Here is a 16,774-nt window from a genome sequence, read left to right as displayed (position 1 = left end):
TTACTTCGAAAGTACCAGGTATAAAGTACTCCAGGTTAAAGGCCTTTAGGGGTGGTAGCAAGATATATTTGTATTTTAAAGAGTATCTTTTTAAAATCTTGATTTATTAGTAAAAAATGTTTCTCTCTAAACATCTTGTCTATGATAAAAGTTGAAAAACATTTTTGTTACTTTATAAAGTTTTCACATGGAGATGTTGCTTTTATGCTTAAGAAATCATCAAGAATTATTTTACAGTACTTATATTTTGATTTTAGGGTATATATCCTTGTGTTTAATTAAACCTTTTACTTTGCTGCATAGAGTTTTAACAGGTCAAAAGTGTGCCTGCATATTGAGGGTAAAAACTGCATAATACTCGTGCAATGTTGTTAGCTTTTAACCATTACCCTGCTAAATTTCTAAAATGGACAGGTCCTTCATTCAGTTTGGGCAATACCATTTGTTATTCAAAGGGGTTTTCACAGAAAATTTACTGACTGAGTAGCGAACAGTGCTGACCATGATCAGCTTGCAAGGATGTGCAGGCTGATCTTGGTCTGCACTGGTCACAAAGGCAGAATCACTTGCCATCAGCCGGCTAAAGGTTAAAAGGATGGATCTATTATTTGCTAAACAGGGGTCTTTAAATGCTCTTAATATCACTTTATACATTATTGTTTTTATTTTCTGCAGAACCCTAAAGCAGCAGTAGAAGAAGAAATGACCATTCAAATAGATGATAACTCCACCCCTAACTCACAAAGGAGGTATATGTTTAACATCGATCATTCTTCATTTTAATGTGTAATGGAAAAGTTATTTATACTTTTAACTTTCACTGACAGACAAGTTCTACTGTTGACAGTTACAAGTTTACCCAAGGAATCTTATGTTATTAATTCAGACTCCTATTTTCTTAATCTGTACCATTTGAATAGCTTAATGGTAGAGTGTAAGCTTTGAGTGTGGGAGATCAGTGGTTTGATTCCTGGCTGTGTCACACCAAAGACATGAAAAATGGTAGGTCCCTTACTTGTCACTCAGTATTCAAAAGGTTGTACCAGGAGGCAAAATAAGTCCCAGTATCTGTTACCTGGATACCTAGTTGGGTGCTAAAAAACTGTGTAGCTCATGTTGGTGATGTTAAATAAAACTTACCTTTACCTATATGTCTGTTATGTTATGACATTAGAACTGTCTGTTTGTATTATTCTAGAATTCTAGTTATTTGTTTTTAGCTCTAATGAAGTTTTCAGCTTATTTGAAAGTAAAGTAAATACTTTTATTAAAATAACAGCCATTTTGAATTGGCTAGCCTTTTGACTTACAACCCATTTTGCCTATTAGTTAATGCTGTGCATGAAGCAGCTGTGCAATCTGTAAGGCTTAGTAGTCTTTGACTAGCAGGTGGTCCTCCAGCTGGACATGATGGACATGCTAGGTAGGATTCAAATGTCTGACATTTCATTCCTGAAACTGATGCATTAAGCACTGGGTCACAGTGTATGGTTATATTAAAGCTGCTTGTGCGTAGTGGGAAAAAATGAATTCCTTGTTTGACATACAGTTTTGTATATAATGTATAACCAACACTGTTGTTTATTATAGTGACTTGTGCATTCATATTAAATAACAAAAATAAACATCAATACAAAAAAAAGCTCAAGACCCAGTGGGCCTATAAGTCACCTTACCTCAGCAATGAAGTATAGAATGTACTTTAATAAAATAGATATAAATAGGCATGCATGTTTAGTAAAAGGCAAATCAGTAAGTGTGACTATAGTATGGACAGTAATACAATAATATAATATATGCTGTCCAGTAATAAATATTAATTAAAATCTAAGTATACATGCTCAGCGTGCAGAATTTTCATAGCCAGAATCAATGTTAATATTCTTTTAAATATGTTTAGTATTAAAACCTTTCTGTTATATTTGCAGATAAAAACTGTGTTTAATTTGCATATTTAAAACTGTGTTTTATTTGCAGAATAAAAACAGTAATGGATGAAGATGCAGAAAGTTATTATGCTACCATAGCCAAAAGATCATCTGTGAATGACGTTAGGTAAATAAACAATGTATTCTTGTACTTTATCATCTGATTTGACATTGTTCTTTGTTCAGATGCACAAGAATTTGACCATGAGGGTTTGAGACAAAGTAGTTAAAAATCTAAGCATCTGAATAATGAACAGTGGTATATTAGTGGTAAACCAAAAGAAGGCTTTGAATATTTTAACCCTTTCCCTGCTTAATTTCTGTAATGAACTTTTCCATCTTTCAATTTGGACAGTACCATTAATTGTTAAAAGGGATGCTTACCAAAAAGTTACTGACTGAATGGCAAACAGTGCAGATCTTGATCAGACTGCACAGATGTGCTGATCATGATCTACGCTGGTCACAAAGGCAGAATTAATCTTGTCCCAATTGTAAGGGTTAATTCTAACATTCTCTTAGATATATCACAAAAATCATGCCAATCTACATTCATCACATGGTAAGGAACCTGATGTCATGTGGCACAATATGACAATATATTGTCTCACACCAGTCATCAGACATGTTGTTTATTACATAATAGTGTTTTATTTCTTTCTTTGAACAGCTGAAAAACATACTGAGCGGTGTTGGTTGTAGAATGTTACTGTACCTTGCTCAAACAATGCAGAAAGAACCCACATGTATCTGAAATTCAGTGTATTTTTATTACCTGTTCCATGCTTCATTCATTTTCATTAATATGCACTGTAGTTCAGCTTTCAGTAATGATATCCATTGTAAACGAACCCAAGCAGTTTATATAATGCACAATTCATCACAGAAGATACATTAGGTTTAGCAGAGATGGCCATAACCATCAGGCCAAACAAAAGTCATTTGTCACCTCAGAAGATATTTTCTAGTCTGCTTTTACTTGACTGTATGAAATTTTAAAAAATTTGGAGCTTTTGTACTCAATCATTTATTGGTGCTGGTGTCGATATCTATAGTTGACTTAGATCTGTATCATTCAGTCAATATTTTTAGCGACAAGGATTTTGAATAGTCGAGCATTGCTTTCCGCCAACAGCTGTCAAACAGAACTATTTCTTTGATATTGTAGGGAAGATGCATTATCTCTGGGAGAAACAGCCGCAACTATAAATGATAAACATCTCTCAAACTGGGACGCTCCTCTACAAGCAGCCAAAGAAAAGGTTTTAACACCACGGTAACCCACTTTTTTTTAAAAAGACTTTTCTTATAAAGCTTATTTTTAGCTTGCCTATACAAAGGTTATTGAGAGCTATCCTACTCGCCCCTGCATTATGTTGGCTCCCATGTCTGCATCTTCAGGTTGGTCAAAGTTTTAAAATACATTTGCTTTATCTCTGTTATTGCCTGATGGATTTTTTTCAAACTTAAAGAATTTTTCCTCATCATCACTAACCTGACATACTTACGTTTTATCTCAGTTGTTAGAATATGGATGTGATTTCAACTTGAAATACTTAAATATCATCAACCTAATATCATCAACCTTATTGTATGATGCAAGGGCCATAACTCAGTTGTGAATCAGCAGTGTTAAAGTGGAGTAAAATTGTCTGATGGTTTAGGAGTAGGCAGTTAAACCAAGGCATCTTGGATTTGAGCCCTACTGGGGCTATGACCACATCATATATGGCACCATTACTGTTCTTTTTCCAGGAAGGGGACTCAAGAGCGGCTTCAAATAAGCTTGTCGCTTTAATCACAATCAAGCTAAAATATATTAGTACAATTTAGTATAAACAAACCAATAATGTGAAACAAATATATGCTGAAAAAATCCACAGTTTTTGACCTGAAATTTATTCCTTAACCTTTAGCCTGCTGATGGCAAGTGATTCTGCCTTTGCAACCAGTGCAGACCAAGATCAGCCTGCAATCGTGCAGGCTGATCATGGTCTGTACTGTTCGCTTTTCAGTCAGTAAATTTATAGTTATGTAGTAAATGGTATTGCTTGAATTGAATGGTGGACCAGTCCACTTTTAGCAGGCTAAAGGTTAAATGTAGTTTTATTGCAAAACAAGTTTATTTGGGGCTAGTGCACATGTATCTTAGTACTGCTTAGATGTTGAGTTAAAGTTTCATTTATCCCTATGTAATTGTATAACAGTTTAGAGAACATGTATTGTTTGGTTTTTAATTTTCTGTATATGTATCATCATATATAATCATATTATTTAAAATACAAACCTACTTAATTTTGTGTTAAATGTTGAGATACTGTGAAATCAGTAATATTCGTGGGGGACTTATTTTCATGGTTGAGTCAATCCACGAAATTTAATCCCAACAAACAAGTAAACTTCCCATTCATTTTATGTTCAAAAGTTGAAATCCACGAATTCATATCCCCACGAAATTGCCGTTTTGACCAAAACCACGAAATTTCATGCCCACGAAAGTAAATGATTTTACAGTATTCAAAAATGCTCCTAATGTTTCTTGTATTATAATAGAACTTTATGTGATTCGTACAAAAGAGTATTAAAAATTGCAGCTGTAGAACTATGTAATGATACTGGATCCATTGATGTTACTGTTGGTTATTTTTAAACTGATTTTACAGCATATAACAGGTTATGCTGGTAAAGATCAAAATTCCCAATTCAGACTCCAGCAAATTTTATATGTTACTTTTTTTCATGTTTCCATAGAAACAGTTACAGCAGTGATAGAATATATGTAAAACATAAGTGAAAGCAGATGGCATTAGTTGAAATGTAGTATTGAAAGTGTACATTTAACCTTTACCCTGCTAAATTTCTACAATGGACTGGTCCATCATTCAATTTGGGCAGTACCACTTACTATTTGAAGGGGTGTTCGCTGAAAACTTACTGACTGAATAGCAAACAGTGCAGACCAAGGTGAGCATGCAAGGATGTGCAGTCTCGTCTTGGTCTGCACCTGTCGCAAAAGCAGATTCACTGATAACTAGCAGGCTAAAGGTTAAAAAACAGATTCTGCAAAGTCTGTAGATACATTTGTGTTATGAAAATGCAGACTTTTATAAAGAAACCTCCTTTAAGGACAGTATGAATGGCTGAAGGTTTGTAAAAGTAGATAAAGTATTTTATTCTATGATTTTACAGCTTTATTTGTCATTAGTCATTGTTACACTTAACCCTTTTTCATTTACAGTTATTTTATGTTGAAAATTTACAGGATTCGAGTGGATAGTGGCTCGCTTATTACCCCACCCTCCCCTCCTATGCAGATGAGTCCCTTTGATGCACTGTCAGATAACTTTGATTTAAGGAGTGGAACTAGTTCGCCTTATTTGCATATTAAGGTGTCGGCTTTGTCTGAAGGTCACAAACCATCGCACATTAGCACCGCCCACGATATTCTTAAAGAAGGCCCAGTAGACAAAGAAAATACAAAGGATGCTTATTTTCAGTCTTATTCATCATTACTTACCAATCAATCTGAGGGAACTCATTTGCATAAAGACCACTCCCCTAGATTTGAAGACCGCCCTCCTATACCTCTTACTAGGGAAAAAGTTGACCACTTAGATTTGAGTTCAGAAACTGACTCTGTGTCTTCTGCCCAGAATTCTGTTACAAGTCATGATTTAGCGATTAATCTATTGGACGAAGCCATAGCTACCTCTGCCTCACCTGACAAAAACACCCCAAGGATGTCCACTAAGATAACAGTAGCTTACTCCGCCTCCTCAAACAAAAACACACCCAAGAAGTCTTATAACACACCTTCAAGAAAATCATCAAGTTCTGACACATCAACAAGAGACCGTTTAGCAAGAACTGTTGCAGAGGCAATTATAGCCAAGTTAGTAAAAAGCATGATTGATTTTCTTCGGGACTGTTAATATTTATTTGTGTGGTTATGATTATTAATCGGAATTTTTTATCTGGTTATTTTGGTGTTGTGTATTTTTCTTGGGTGTACTGTGTAGTTTGTCTAAATGGTGTTGTATATTTTCTGCAGTTTAATATGTGGTTTGTTTGCTGTATAGTGTTTGTTGAAACATTTTTTGATTTTCGGGTATTAAATACAGTGGTGAATTATTACTAGCAGGAGATAACGTTTTTTCTATTTAGTTTAATGGGGGATTATAACATTGCACAAATTAGCAGTAACAGGCAATAGGAATATTTGTAAAATTTAACAAGGGTATAGGTGGAATAACTGCTGAGCATTGATTTCTTAGGTTCAAAACCCACTAGGGGTCGTGACCAGACCTGCTCATATGATGCCTGTACTGGTTTTTCAAGGATGTAGGCTTTAGAGCGAAAAATGTAAACTGCAAACTGCCTTCATTTTCAAACTTTATAATTTAGTACAAAATTAAATTTATGTTTGTAATGCATGAGTTTAGAAGGTCACAAAGGAGAGGGTACACCTGCTGAAATTACATGCTGTCAACCAGTTTTTATATACTTATACCTGGATAGGTAATTATCAGTGCTTTCAGCCTGAAATTTAGACTCACTTGGAAAAATGCTGAATTTTTTTTTGATTAGTAAAATAGTGAAAAATATTTTCTATATTACTCAGATATTTGAACAAATTATAATGCAAGTTTGCATGCATGTTCTGTCGGCAGCTGTGGACATCTAACAATAAATCATCATAAACTATGAACATTTGCCAATTTAAAGTGTAACTCTAAATGTTTATAAATATGTACATTGTCTATACCTTCCCATTTTGTTCAGATATTTGCTAATATTTTGGACCATTTGTATTTCCAGTTGAACTAAAATTGTTTACAAATATTCCTATATATTTGAAAGTTTAATGCCTTTTATAAGGGCAGTTTTTAGTGGTTCAAACAAAAATATATATTTATAGAATTGATAAACAATGCTTGTTTTAGAATTAACAATTAGATGTAAGTGTAACTTTGTCTCTGAATTGGAAAGCAATTAAAACAATTTTCATTGTTAGATATATAGCATTTCAGCTTCATTCTGTTAAATTGAGATTTTTCAAAACCGTTACGCTAAGTTTTAAGGGAAAAAGATTCCGTTTTTTTTATCAAAATACATATACAGTATATATATCTCATTTTTTCTTCCAGTACTTTTGAAAGATTGGTTGACAGTCTGAAATTGAAGTTTCTTTGCTTTTGTGTTGATTGTGTGAAAGTACAAGTGCATTTTGGCTTAATAGACAAATTGAGCTATGGTGATCACCAGGTGTTTGTCATCCATTGGATGTCATCATACATTGCCAATAATTTAACTGCAAACACTCCAGAGGTCACAGTCTTGTCAAATCTTAATGAAAGTTGGCCTGAGTGTTACACTTGATAAAATCAAAAAGAGTTTGTGTTTGGGTCATCTGGGGTCAAAAACTAGTTCACTAGGTCAATTAATAGAAAAACCTTGTAAGCACTGTAAGGCCACATTTTGTACCTAGTCTTGATAATCTGTCAGAATGTTTGTCTCTGTGAATACTAGATTATCTTTAAAACTGGGTTTCCTTAGGTCTTAAAGTAGATCACTCGGGCAAATCAAAGAAAGAATCACCTCGTCATGTCAGTGCAATAACTCAATAAGTGCATATATATTATATAAGAACTTATTGAGTTATTGCGCTGACATGACGACCTATAGACCACATTTTCTACTTTTTATGACAAATATTTGTTTGGTCATGGAAATGTTAAAGTGAGAACGTTTTAATATCATGGTGTTTCTTTGAATTCTTCTATTGAATGAACTTGGTAGAGGTGATTTGTACTTGATTTGATATAATATTATGTATATGAAATATGTTTTGTAAGAAATGTTGCATGTTTTATTGTATTTATAGACTAATTATGACATTAATTATAAGTGTATCTTATTCTACAGAGTGCATGATATGTTTTTAGCTCATCTGATTTTTTGAAAAAAAATGATGAGTTATTGTCATCACTTGAGCGGTTGTCGGCGTCGGCGTCGGCGTCGGCGTCTGCGTCGGCGTTGCCTGGTTAAGTTTTATGTTTAGGTCAGCTTTTCTCCTAAACTATCAAAGCTATTGCTTTGAAACTTGGAATACTTGTTCACCATCATAAGCTGACCCTGTATAGCAAGAAACATAACTCCATCTTGCTTTTTGCAAGATTTATGGCCCCTTTTGTACTTAGAAAATATCAGATTTCTTGGTTAAGTTTTATGTTTAGGTCAACTTTTCTCCTAAACTATCAAAGCTATTGCTTTGAAACTTGGAATACTTGTTCACCATCATAAGCAGACCCTGTACGTCAAGAATCATAACTCCATCTTGCTTTTTGCAAGATTTATTGCCCCTTTTGGACTTAGAAAATCAGTTTTCTTGGTTAAGTTTTATGTTTAGGTCAGCTTTTATCCTAAACTATCAAAGCTATTGCTTTAAAACTTGCAACACTTGTTTACCATCATAAGTTGACCCTGTATAGCAAGAAACATAACTCCGTCCTGCTTTTTGCAAGATTTATGGCCCCTTTTTGACTTAGAAAATATCAGATTTCTTGGTTAAGTTTTATGTTTAGGTCAACTTTTTCTCTTAAACTATCAAAGCTATTGCTTTGAAACTTGCAACACTTGTTCACCATCATAAGCTGACCCTGTACAGCAAGCAACATAACTCCATCCTGCTTTTTGCAATAATTATTGCCCCTTTTTGACTTAGAAAATCATTTTCTTGGTTGAGTATTATGTTTAAGTCAACTTTTCTCATAAACTATTAAAGCTATTGCTTTAAAACTTGCAACAGTTTTTCACCATCATAAGTGGACACTGTACATCAAGAAACATAACTCTATCCTGCTTTTTGCAAGAATGATGGCCCTTTTTAGACTTAGAAAATCATGGGTAGGACAATATTTCTATTACACAAAAAAAATCAGATGAGCGTCAGCATCCGCAAGGCGGTGCTCTTGTTTATATTTGTATTAGTTTTAAAATATTTTACAAGTTTGAGAAGAAAAAAAAACAACTTTATTGTTTGAGAAGAAAAAAAACAAACTTAATTGTCTGTATAGATACTGATAGTATGTTGTCATGGCATTCTTCTGATGTTTCTACATTTCTAAGTTAATTTTTTTTTAAGAAACAAAGTAATTTTGATTTTATAAAGTAGAATTTTTCATCGCTCATTTATTTAAGAAATAATTTATAGCAAAAGAGTGCTTTAACACTATTTATGCATGATGGGTGGATATACGTCGGCTGTAATAATTTGACGAGGGCACAGCCCGAGTAAAATTATCTGAACGACATATTACCACCCGAATGTATAAATAGCGTTAAAGCATGCTTGTTTATAAATCATTTCGATTCTAATATACCCTTAATCTCAAACATCAAATAAAATATAGAAGCGCTCTTTCTTGGTCGCAACAAAAACTTTGACGTCATCGCACGTTAACGTGACGTCATTCTAGCGTAAGAGTGTTTTAACAGAGACAAGCATAATATTATTAGAATAAAAAATAGTTGTAGTCCAGGGACATGACTTGATGCACACCTTAAATTAAAAGATGAGGCATAACTTTTTGTTTCAAGGTAAAACATTACTGATCTTTTTTATATTGTAGGCTAACACTGCAGACAGAAATACCTTGCATGTCATGTAAATAAATAAAATGAAGAATATATGCCAGCTTATAATTCCAAAAAGTGAAGAGATTCTATGATCTAGAACTTTTTTTTTTTCATTCACCTAACATTAAACTTTAATATTTGTTGAAAATACTGCACACTTGTATGATTAAACACTAAATTTTCTTTCTGTAATATTTTGCTGCTCTTTGTTTTGCTGTGAACATTTATTTCATAATGTTATATCTGTTAATGTTATAGCAAACCAAAGTCTTTGTGGAATTCAGAACAGGAAACTTCATGGGATGCTCCGATACAGTTTTTCTTTGGTCAGGACTCCACGTCAGTAATTTCTTTATAATTTTCCTTGTAAGCCCATTGTCTTCATAATTGTCAATTCAGTTGTTCCAAATGTCTATTTGACTGAGATCTTGAATAAACTGTCTCTATCCTGTGTTTCTTTGTTCTGCATGAGTTGAATGATGGAAGATATCTCCTTGTTGTATTATCCAATATCGTCCCAAACTTTTTCTTCAGTGGTGTCTGCCATTTCTGCATGAGTTGTGTATGTTCATGAACATTGAATTTTTTCTCCTGTTCTTGACTGCACTTAAAATGACTTTCATTGAAACTCTCATCAATATAATATGAGCCGTGCCATGAGAAAACCAACATAGTGGCTTTGCGACCAGCATGGATCCAGACCAGCCTGCGCATCCGCGCAGTCTGGTCAGGATCCATGCTGTTCGCTTTTAAAGCCTATTGGAATTGGAGAAACTGTTAGCGGATGCGCAGGCTGGTCTGGATCCATGCTGGTCGCACACCCACTATGTTGGTTTTCTCATGGCGCGGCTCATATCTTGTTTGTACAATATATGAATGAGTGTGCATGCCAGACCATGTTGTGGAATGATTTTGTTGTATCAATTTGCCCTTGTTATCATATTTATATACAGGAGTTACAGCCCTTGTTTTGATAAAAGCTGTTATTAACTGATATTTAGCTTTTCTTTATGACCAGTTTAATACTTGATTGAATTTTATACAGTCAACCTTTATTAGCAGCAGCCAAGCACAGTCAGATGCTTAAGGCAGTGACTCTTTAAGGCATATGCCTGCTTGATGTAGGTGACTGCTTGATAAGGTGACTGCTTTATGCTATAGTGGCTGCTTGATGCAGGATGCGTAGGTCTGCTGAGTGACTGCTTGATGAGGTGACTGCTTGATAGGTGACTGCTTGATGAGTGTGACTGCTTGATGCAGGTGGACTGCTTGAATGAGGGGACTGCTTGATTGGTGACTGCTTGATGCAGGTGACTGCTTGATGTAGGTGACTGCTTGATGCAGGTGACTGCTTGATATAGGTGACTGCTTGATGTAGGTGACTGCTTGATGTAGGTGACTGACTGCTTGATCCAGGTGGCTGCTTGATGTAGTCGACTGACTGCTTGATGCAGGTGGCTGCTTGATGCAGGTGACTGCTTATGTAGGTGACGAGCTGTGAGGTGTGATCGTAGACTTGGTGTCTAATGTGGACTGCTTGATGCAGGTGGCTGCTTGATGTTGTCAACTGACTGCTTGATGCAGGTGCTGCTTGATGTAGTCACTGACTGCTTATGCAGGGACTGCTTGATGTAGTCCACTGACTGCTTGATGCAGGTGACTGCTTAATGTAGGTGACTGACTGCTTGATGCAGGTGACTTCTTGATGCAGGTGACTGACTGCTTGGTGTAGGTGACTTCTTAATGTAGGTGACTGCTTGATGCAGGTGGCTGCTTGATGTTGTCAACTGACTGCTTGATGCAGGTGGCTGCTTGATGTAGTCGACTGACTGCTTGATGCAGGTGACTGCTTGATGTAGTCAACTGACTGCTTGATGCAGGTGACTGCTTGATGTAGTCCACTGACTGCTTGATGCAGATGGCTGCTTGATGTAGTCGACTGACTGCTTCATGCAGGTAACTGACTGCTTGATGCAGGTGGCTGCTTGATGCAGGTGACTGCTTGATGTAGGTGACTGCTTGATGCAGGTGACTGCTTGATATGGTGACTGCTTGATGTAGGTGACTGCTTGATATGGTGACTGACTGCTTGATGCAGGTGGCTGCTTGATGTAGGTGACTGACTGCTTTGTGCAGGTGACTGATTGCTTTGTGCAGGTGACTGCTTATGTAGGTAACTGCTTGATGCAGGTGACTGCTTGATGCAGGTTACTGACTGCTTGGTGCAGGTGACTGCTTGATGCATGTGACTGCTTGATGCAGGTGACCGACTGCTTGGTGCAGGTGACTGCTTGATGCAGATGACTGACTGCTTCGTGCATGTGACTGCTTAATGCAAGTGACTGACTGCTTGGTGCAGGTGACTGCTTGATGCATGTGACAGCTTGATGCAGGTGACTACTTGATGCAAGTGACTGACTGCTTGATGAAGTTGACTGGTAGATGCAGGTGACTGCTTTATACAGGTGACTGACTGATGCAGGTGACTGCTTGTTGCAGGTGACTGGTAGATGTAGGTAACTGCTTGATGCAGGTGACTGATTGATTCAGGTGACTGCTTGATGCAGGGACTGTATTCATGCCAGTTGAGTTACAAAGCATGACATTGTACTGGTGTTACAGCCCACTTAATAAACTATACTTAATAAAGAGATCACCATGCTATCACTTTAATTTGTATATATGTAACTACTGAGATATTTGTCAATTTTAAATTGTAATTTGTATTTAAAACTGTTACTTTTCTGCTCAGTAAGTTTTCTTTAGGATAGCTGAAATGGTTCTTCCCTTTGAAAAATGGACATAGCTGCTGATCTTTGATCCATCGGTACTTGTTGTTTTACTGTGTCATTTATATAAAATATCTTTTAATCTATTTTTGCATGTCTGTCTTATGGTGGCTGGCTTTTTCAAAATTTTAGTTTTAATGTGTTCTCATTTTGTAGGTATGACTCATTATACTGTAACAGTGTACCTTCTGATACACAAGGCTCACACTCAAACCTTGATGAAGATTTTGAGTTTGAGGGTCTGTTATCGCTCTCCCATGATGGAGTCTCAAAAAAGGAGAGAGCCGCCCAGCAGTTCCAGCATTTATAGCCAGCACGCCCTTAGAAGTTTGCACACAGTTTGTAACTGTCATTGTCATGTACATAGTTTTGTACGATGTTATGTCTTTGCTATTGTTCTTGTCGTATTTATCAAGATGTCTGCAAGTTAGAGCATTTAAAGTGGAATGGGAATGTTGTTTTGTGTTTGTTGTCCTTTATGTGTTCTTCTAAAAGAACTGACAGGTTTTTCGTAATTTTTTTATCTGTATCATCAATCATTATAAAGCCACCTTGTCTGTTTAGATATTTATACAATTTTATGGCAACTGTTTCTATATAATGTTGTTTTAAATGACTACTTACATAAATTGCCAGTCCATAGTTGCTATTAACTGGTCTATAGTTCAACAATGAACTTTGCTGAGATTAAGTAAAAACTTGAGGAGAAAAGAAATTGATTATATCTGATGTTATGTTGTAGAACAGTTGTTGAATGGCATCCAGGTCAATAGTCAAAACTGTTGAGCCATTTGTCCTTCGAATCTTTGGCAGATAGTATTGACTATTGACCTACCAGCAATTCAGTAAGTGTATAATATTGTACATTTTGTATGTTTTTTGTAAACATTTGTCATTGTTGTTTCCTGTCTGAAGTTTCTACCTGACCACCCAACACACAGTATGGAACAGTGGATTATTCGTTTATGGTTGTTGTTATTTTTTTATGTCAGATTAAAATTTGTTGTGTATTCATTTTTAGCTCGACTATTCAAAGAATAGTCTAGCTATTCTACTCACCCTGGTGTCGGCGTCGGCGTCGGCGTCGGCGTCACACCTTGGTTAAGTTTTTGCATGCAAGTACATACAGCTATCATTTAAAGGCATATAGCTTTGAAACTTATTTATTCTTTTTCTAGGTCAATTACCAACCTCACTGGGTCAAGTTCCATAACTCTAACATGTATTTTGAGCAAATTATGCCCCCTTTTGGAAAATTCTGGTTAAAGTTTTACATGCAAGTTACTATCTCCAAAACTAATGCAGATATTGAATTGAAACTTCACATGTGTCTCTTCTGGTGGTCTATAAAATCTTTTGGTTTGATTAATGCACCAAGTCGCCATAAACTCTGCACCTACTCATGTTTGCCCAAGTTATATGCCCCCTTTTGACTTAGAAAATTCTGGTTAAAGTTTTGCGTGCAAGTACATACAGCTATTACTAAAAGGCATATTGATTTGAAACTTATTTTTTCTTTTTCTAGATCAATTACCTACCTCACTGGGCCAAGTCCCATAACTCTGACATGTATTTTGAGCAAATTATGCCCCCTTTTGGACTTAGAAAATCCTGGTTAAAGTTTTACATGCAAGTTACTATCTCCAAAACTAATGCAGATATTAAATTGAAACTTCACATGTGTCTTCGGGGTTATAAAACTAGTTGATAGAATCAAGTCCCATAACTCTGACATGTATTTTGGGCAAATTATGCCCCCTTTTGGACTTAGAAAATCCTGGTTAAAGTTTTGCGTGCAAGTACATACAGCTATTACCAAAAGGCATATAGCTTTGAAACTTATTTTTTTTTTATTCTTTTTCTAGGTCAGTTACCAACCTCACTGGGTCAAGTTCCATAACTCTTAACATGTATTTTGAGCAAATTATGCCCCCTTTTGGACTTAGAAAATTCTGGTTAAAGTTTTACATGCAAGTTACTATCTCCAAAACTAACGCAGATATGGAATTGAAACTTAACATGTTTCTTCGGGGTTATTAAACTAGTTGATAGCATCAAGTCCCATAACTCTGATATGCATTTTGGTCAAATTATGTCCCGTTTCGAACTTAAAACTCTTTTTATATTTAACATTTTGGGTAATAATTTCCTGCTTCTGTGACAATATTTCGAATAGTCGAGCTTGGCTGTCTTACGGACAGCTCTTGTTAATATTAATAACAGTCCAAATCCGTTATCTCGACATAGGTTATTTAGATATTTCAATATCTCGAGTGGATTTTCCTGGTCCCAATTTTTTTCTCCTTATTTAAACTACATGTTAACTTTAATAGGAAAATACATTGCTCCAATTTGTAGAAGTTAACTCAGGGAATAAGGTCTCTGTTTTCGAAGTACAAATTCATTGTAGCATTAAAATTGTGTATTTTATGGGAATTATATCCTGTCAGAGTCATATAATGCATGTGTGTTGTGTCTGATGGTTAGACTATGTAGAACAAGGGTTTAGTGTGGTGCAGGATTTTTGCATACCAGTGCATGTGTACTGCTTACACCTGAATACTTGTTGTTCTTGTACTGTAATAAGGACTTTTCATAAGACATTCAATAAAAATTGTTGAAGATGATGCTAAAAAGATAGATAAAATGAGAAAAGTGAATTTTGCTGTTTGATCAGTTTTGCAACATAGTGTCGTCATCATTTATCAGTTTTATGATATCAGTTCTGCAATAAAGGGGATGTGTAAAACATTGTAACTTACATAGTATATTAAGAAACTAGATATGAGCCATGCCATGAGAAAACCAACATAGTGGCTTTGCGATAGTGGCTTTGCGACCAGCATGGATCCAGACCAGCCTGCGCATCCGCTCAGTCTGGTCAGGATCCATGCTGTTCGCTGACAGTTTCTCTTATTACTATAGGCTTTGAAAGCAAACAGCATGGATCCTGACCAGACTGCGCAGATGCGCAGGCTAGTCTGGATCCATGCTGGTCGCAAAGCCACTATGTTGGTTTTCTCATGGCGCGGCTCATATAATTGCAAGTTGAATAATCCTCTAATGTCTTTTAATAGCAAAATTCTTTTTTATTTACGTGTGAAGTTGTATTTAATTCATATATTCTGTTGTTGTTTTTTTTTACAGGTGGTTCAATTTTAGTTTCTTTTCCTGTAATTGTGTACTGTTTATTTACTCAGTTGTTCATGGATACATCTGTGTGAACAAACGTAGGGTGCTGCATTTTGCTAAGTGAGGGGTTATGCCCATTTTTCTGCTCGGCAAGTGCAATAATATATACAGATAATCCTACTAGAAAAAGATATTATCAGTCATTGTACTACCAGTGCATAGCTCAGTCTGTGGTACTGTAAAAGCACATATTTTCGCTGGGTCAAAATTTTGTGAATTTGAAATTTGAGTAGATCCATGTTCGTGAGGTTTAATATTCGCAAAATTGTTAAAATGGTATGCTACTTTACTTTGAATTATACTCATTGTAAATATTTATGCAAGGATTACTTTTTGTGACATGTACGGCCTTGTGAATATAGCGAAAATTAAACCCTCACGAAAATTTCTGCTTTTACAATACTCAGTTTTGACATAAATTACTGGGGAGTGTGTATTCGTATTGGGTTATACTGTATTTTCATTTGATAATGTTAAATACATGAATGAACATTACTTTTGCTTTCTTTCATTTACAGTTCAGACGTGCAGAAAGATAACTTTCATCTCAAAAAGCCAGATATTGAAGAAGACTTCAAAACAGACCGTGAAGAATTTTACTCTGAATCTAACAAAGAAGACCTGTTACATACTTTACATGAACAATATCGTAAAAGTGCAAAAGGAAAATGGAATATGCTTCAGAAACTCTTTGCACTTGGACACTTCTCTAGCCAATACAACTCATCTCAGCATGAAAATCATGTGAAATTTGAATCTACCAATAATGGACAGGGACATAGTCATGTGACATTAATTGCAGCCAATCAAAGTCGAGAACCCAGTCATGGGGCATATGATCCAGCCAATCACAGGCAAAGACCACCATCACCTCCAGGCAGCAAGAAAACAGTTATTGCAGTAAACTATTCCAAAGATGGACAACAAAATGGCTTTCACTCATCCCTCCAAACCAGAAGCATCCCTGTCAAACCGGCTTCAAAAGTAAAATTTTCAACAGGGTGAGTATTGAGTTATCATTTACTTTTTCTCTTACTGTTCCTTTTCAGTAGTACTGTGATGACCCTCTGTTTCTAATGCGTTATATGAGCAGGACCATCTGTTGATAGGCTGTAGTTTGGTTAAACAACTCCATGGAAAACAGTTTTCTCATTTCATAGAATAAATTAATTATCTTTATTCAGTTTTTCATCTATATGGGGTCAAAGGTCAAGGTTACAGTGACTT

At 35.6% G+C, this 16,774-nt stretch overlaps 1 protein-coding gene across 9 annotated transcripts in view; it reads left to right on the top strand.

The window, feature by feature from the left end:
- The window catches only part of LOC123538663 (myosin-IIIb-like), a 79,429-nt gene that overhangs the window by 55,522 nt on the left and 7,133 nt on the right, over positions 1-16,774 (top strand). For 7 of the 9 annotated variants that reach the window (XM_053530608.1, XM_053530606.1, XM_053530603.1 and 4 more), the window contains 6 exons: positions 676-749; positions 1,978-2,055; positions 3,097-3,204; positions 5,191-5,820; positions 9,825-9,905; positions 16,066-16,548. In XM_053530608.1, coding sequence (XP_053386583.1) covers positions 676-749; positions 1,978-2,055; positions 3,097-3,204; positions 5,191-5,820; positions 9,825-9,905; positions 16,066-16,548 — 1,454 coding nt within the window. The remainder of the gene's footprint in view (positions 1-675; positions 750-1,977; positions 2,056-3,096; positions 3,205-5,190; positions 5,821-9,824; positions 9,906-16,065; positions 16,549-16,774) is intronic. The other 2 variants (XM_053530609.1, XM_053530610.1) reach the window with 2 other exon arrangements.

Source organism: Mercenaria mercenaria, chromosome 18 (assembly GCF_021730395.1).
Source record: "Mercenaria mercenaria strain notata chromosome 18, MADL_Memer_1, whole genome shotgun sequence".
Lineage (NCBI taxonomy): Eukaryota > Metazoa > Mollusca > Bivalvia > Venerida > Veneridae > Mercenaria > Mercenaria mercenaria.
The sequence above is the reverse complement of the archived record's forward strand: the minus strand, read 5'-3'. Positions and strand labels throughout refer to the sequence as shown.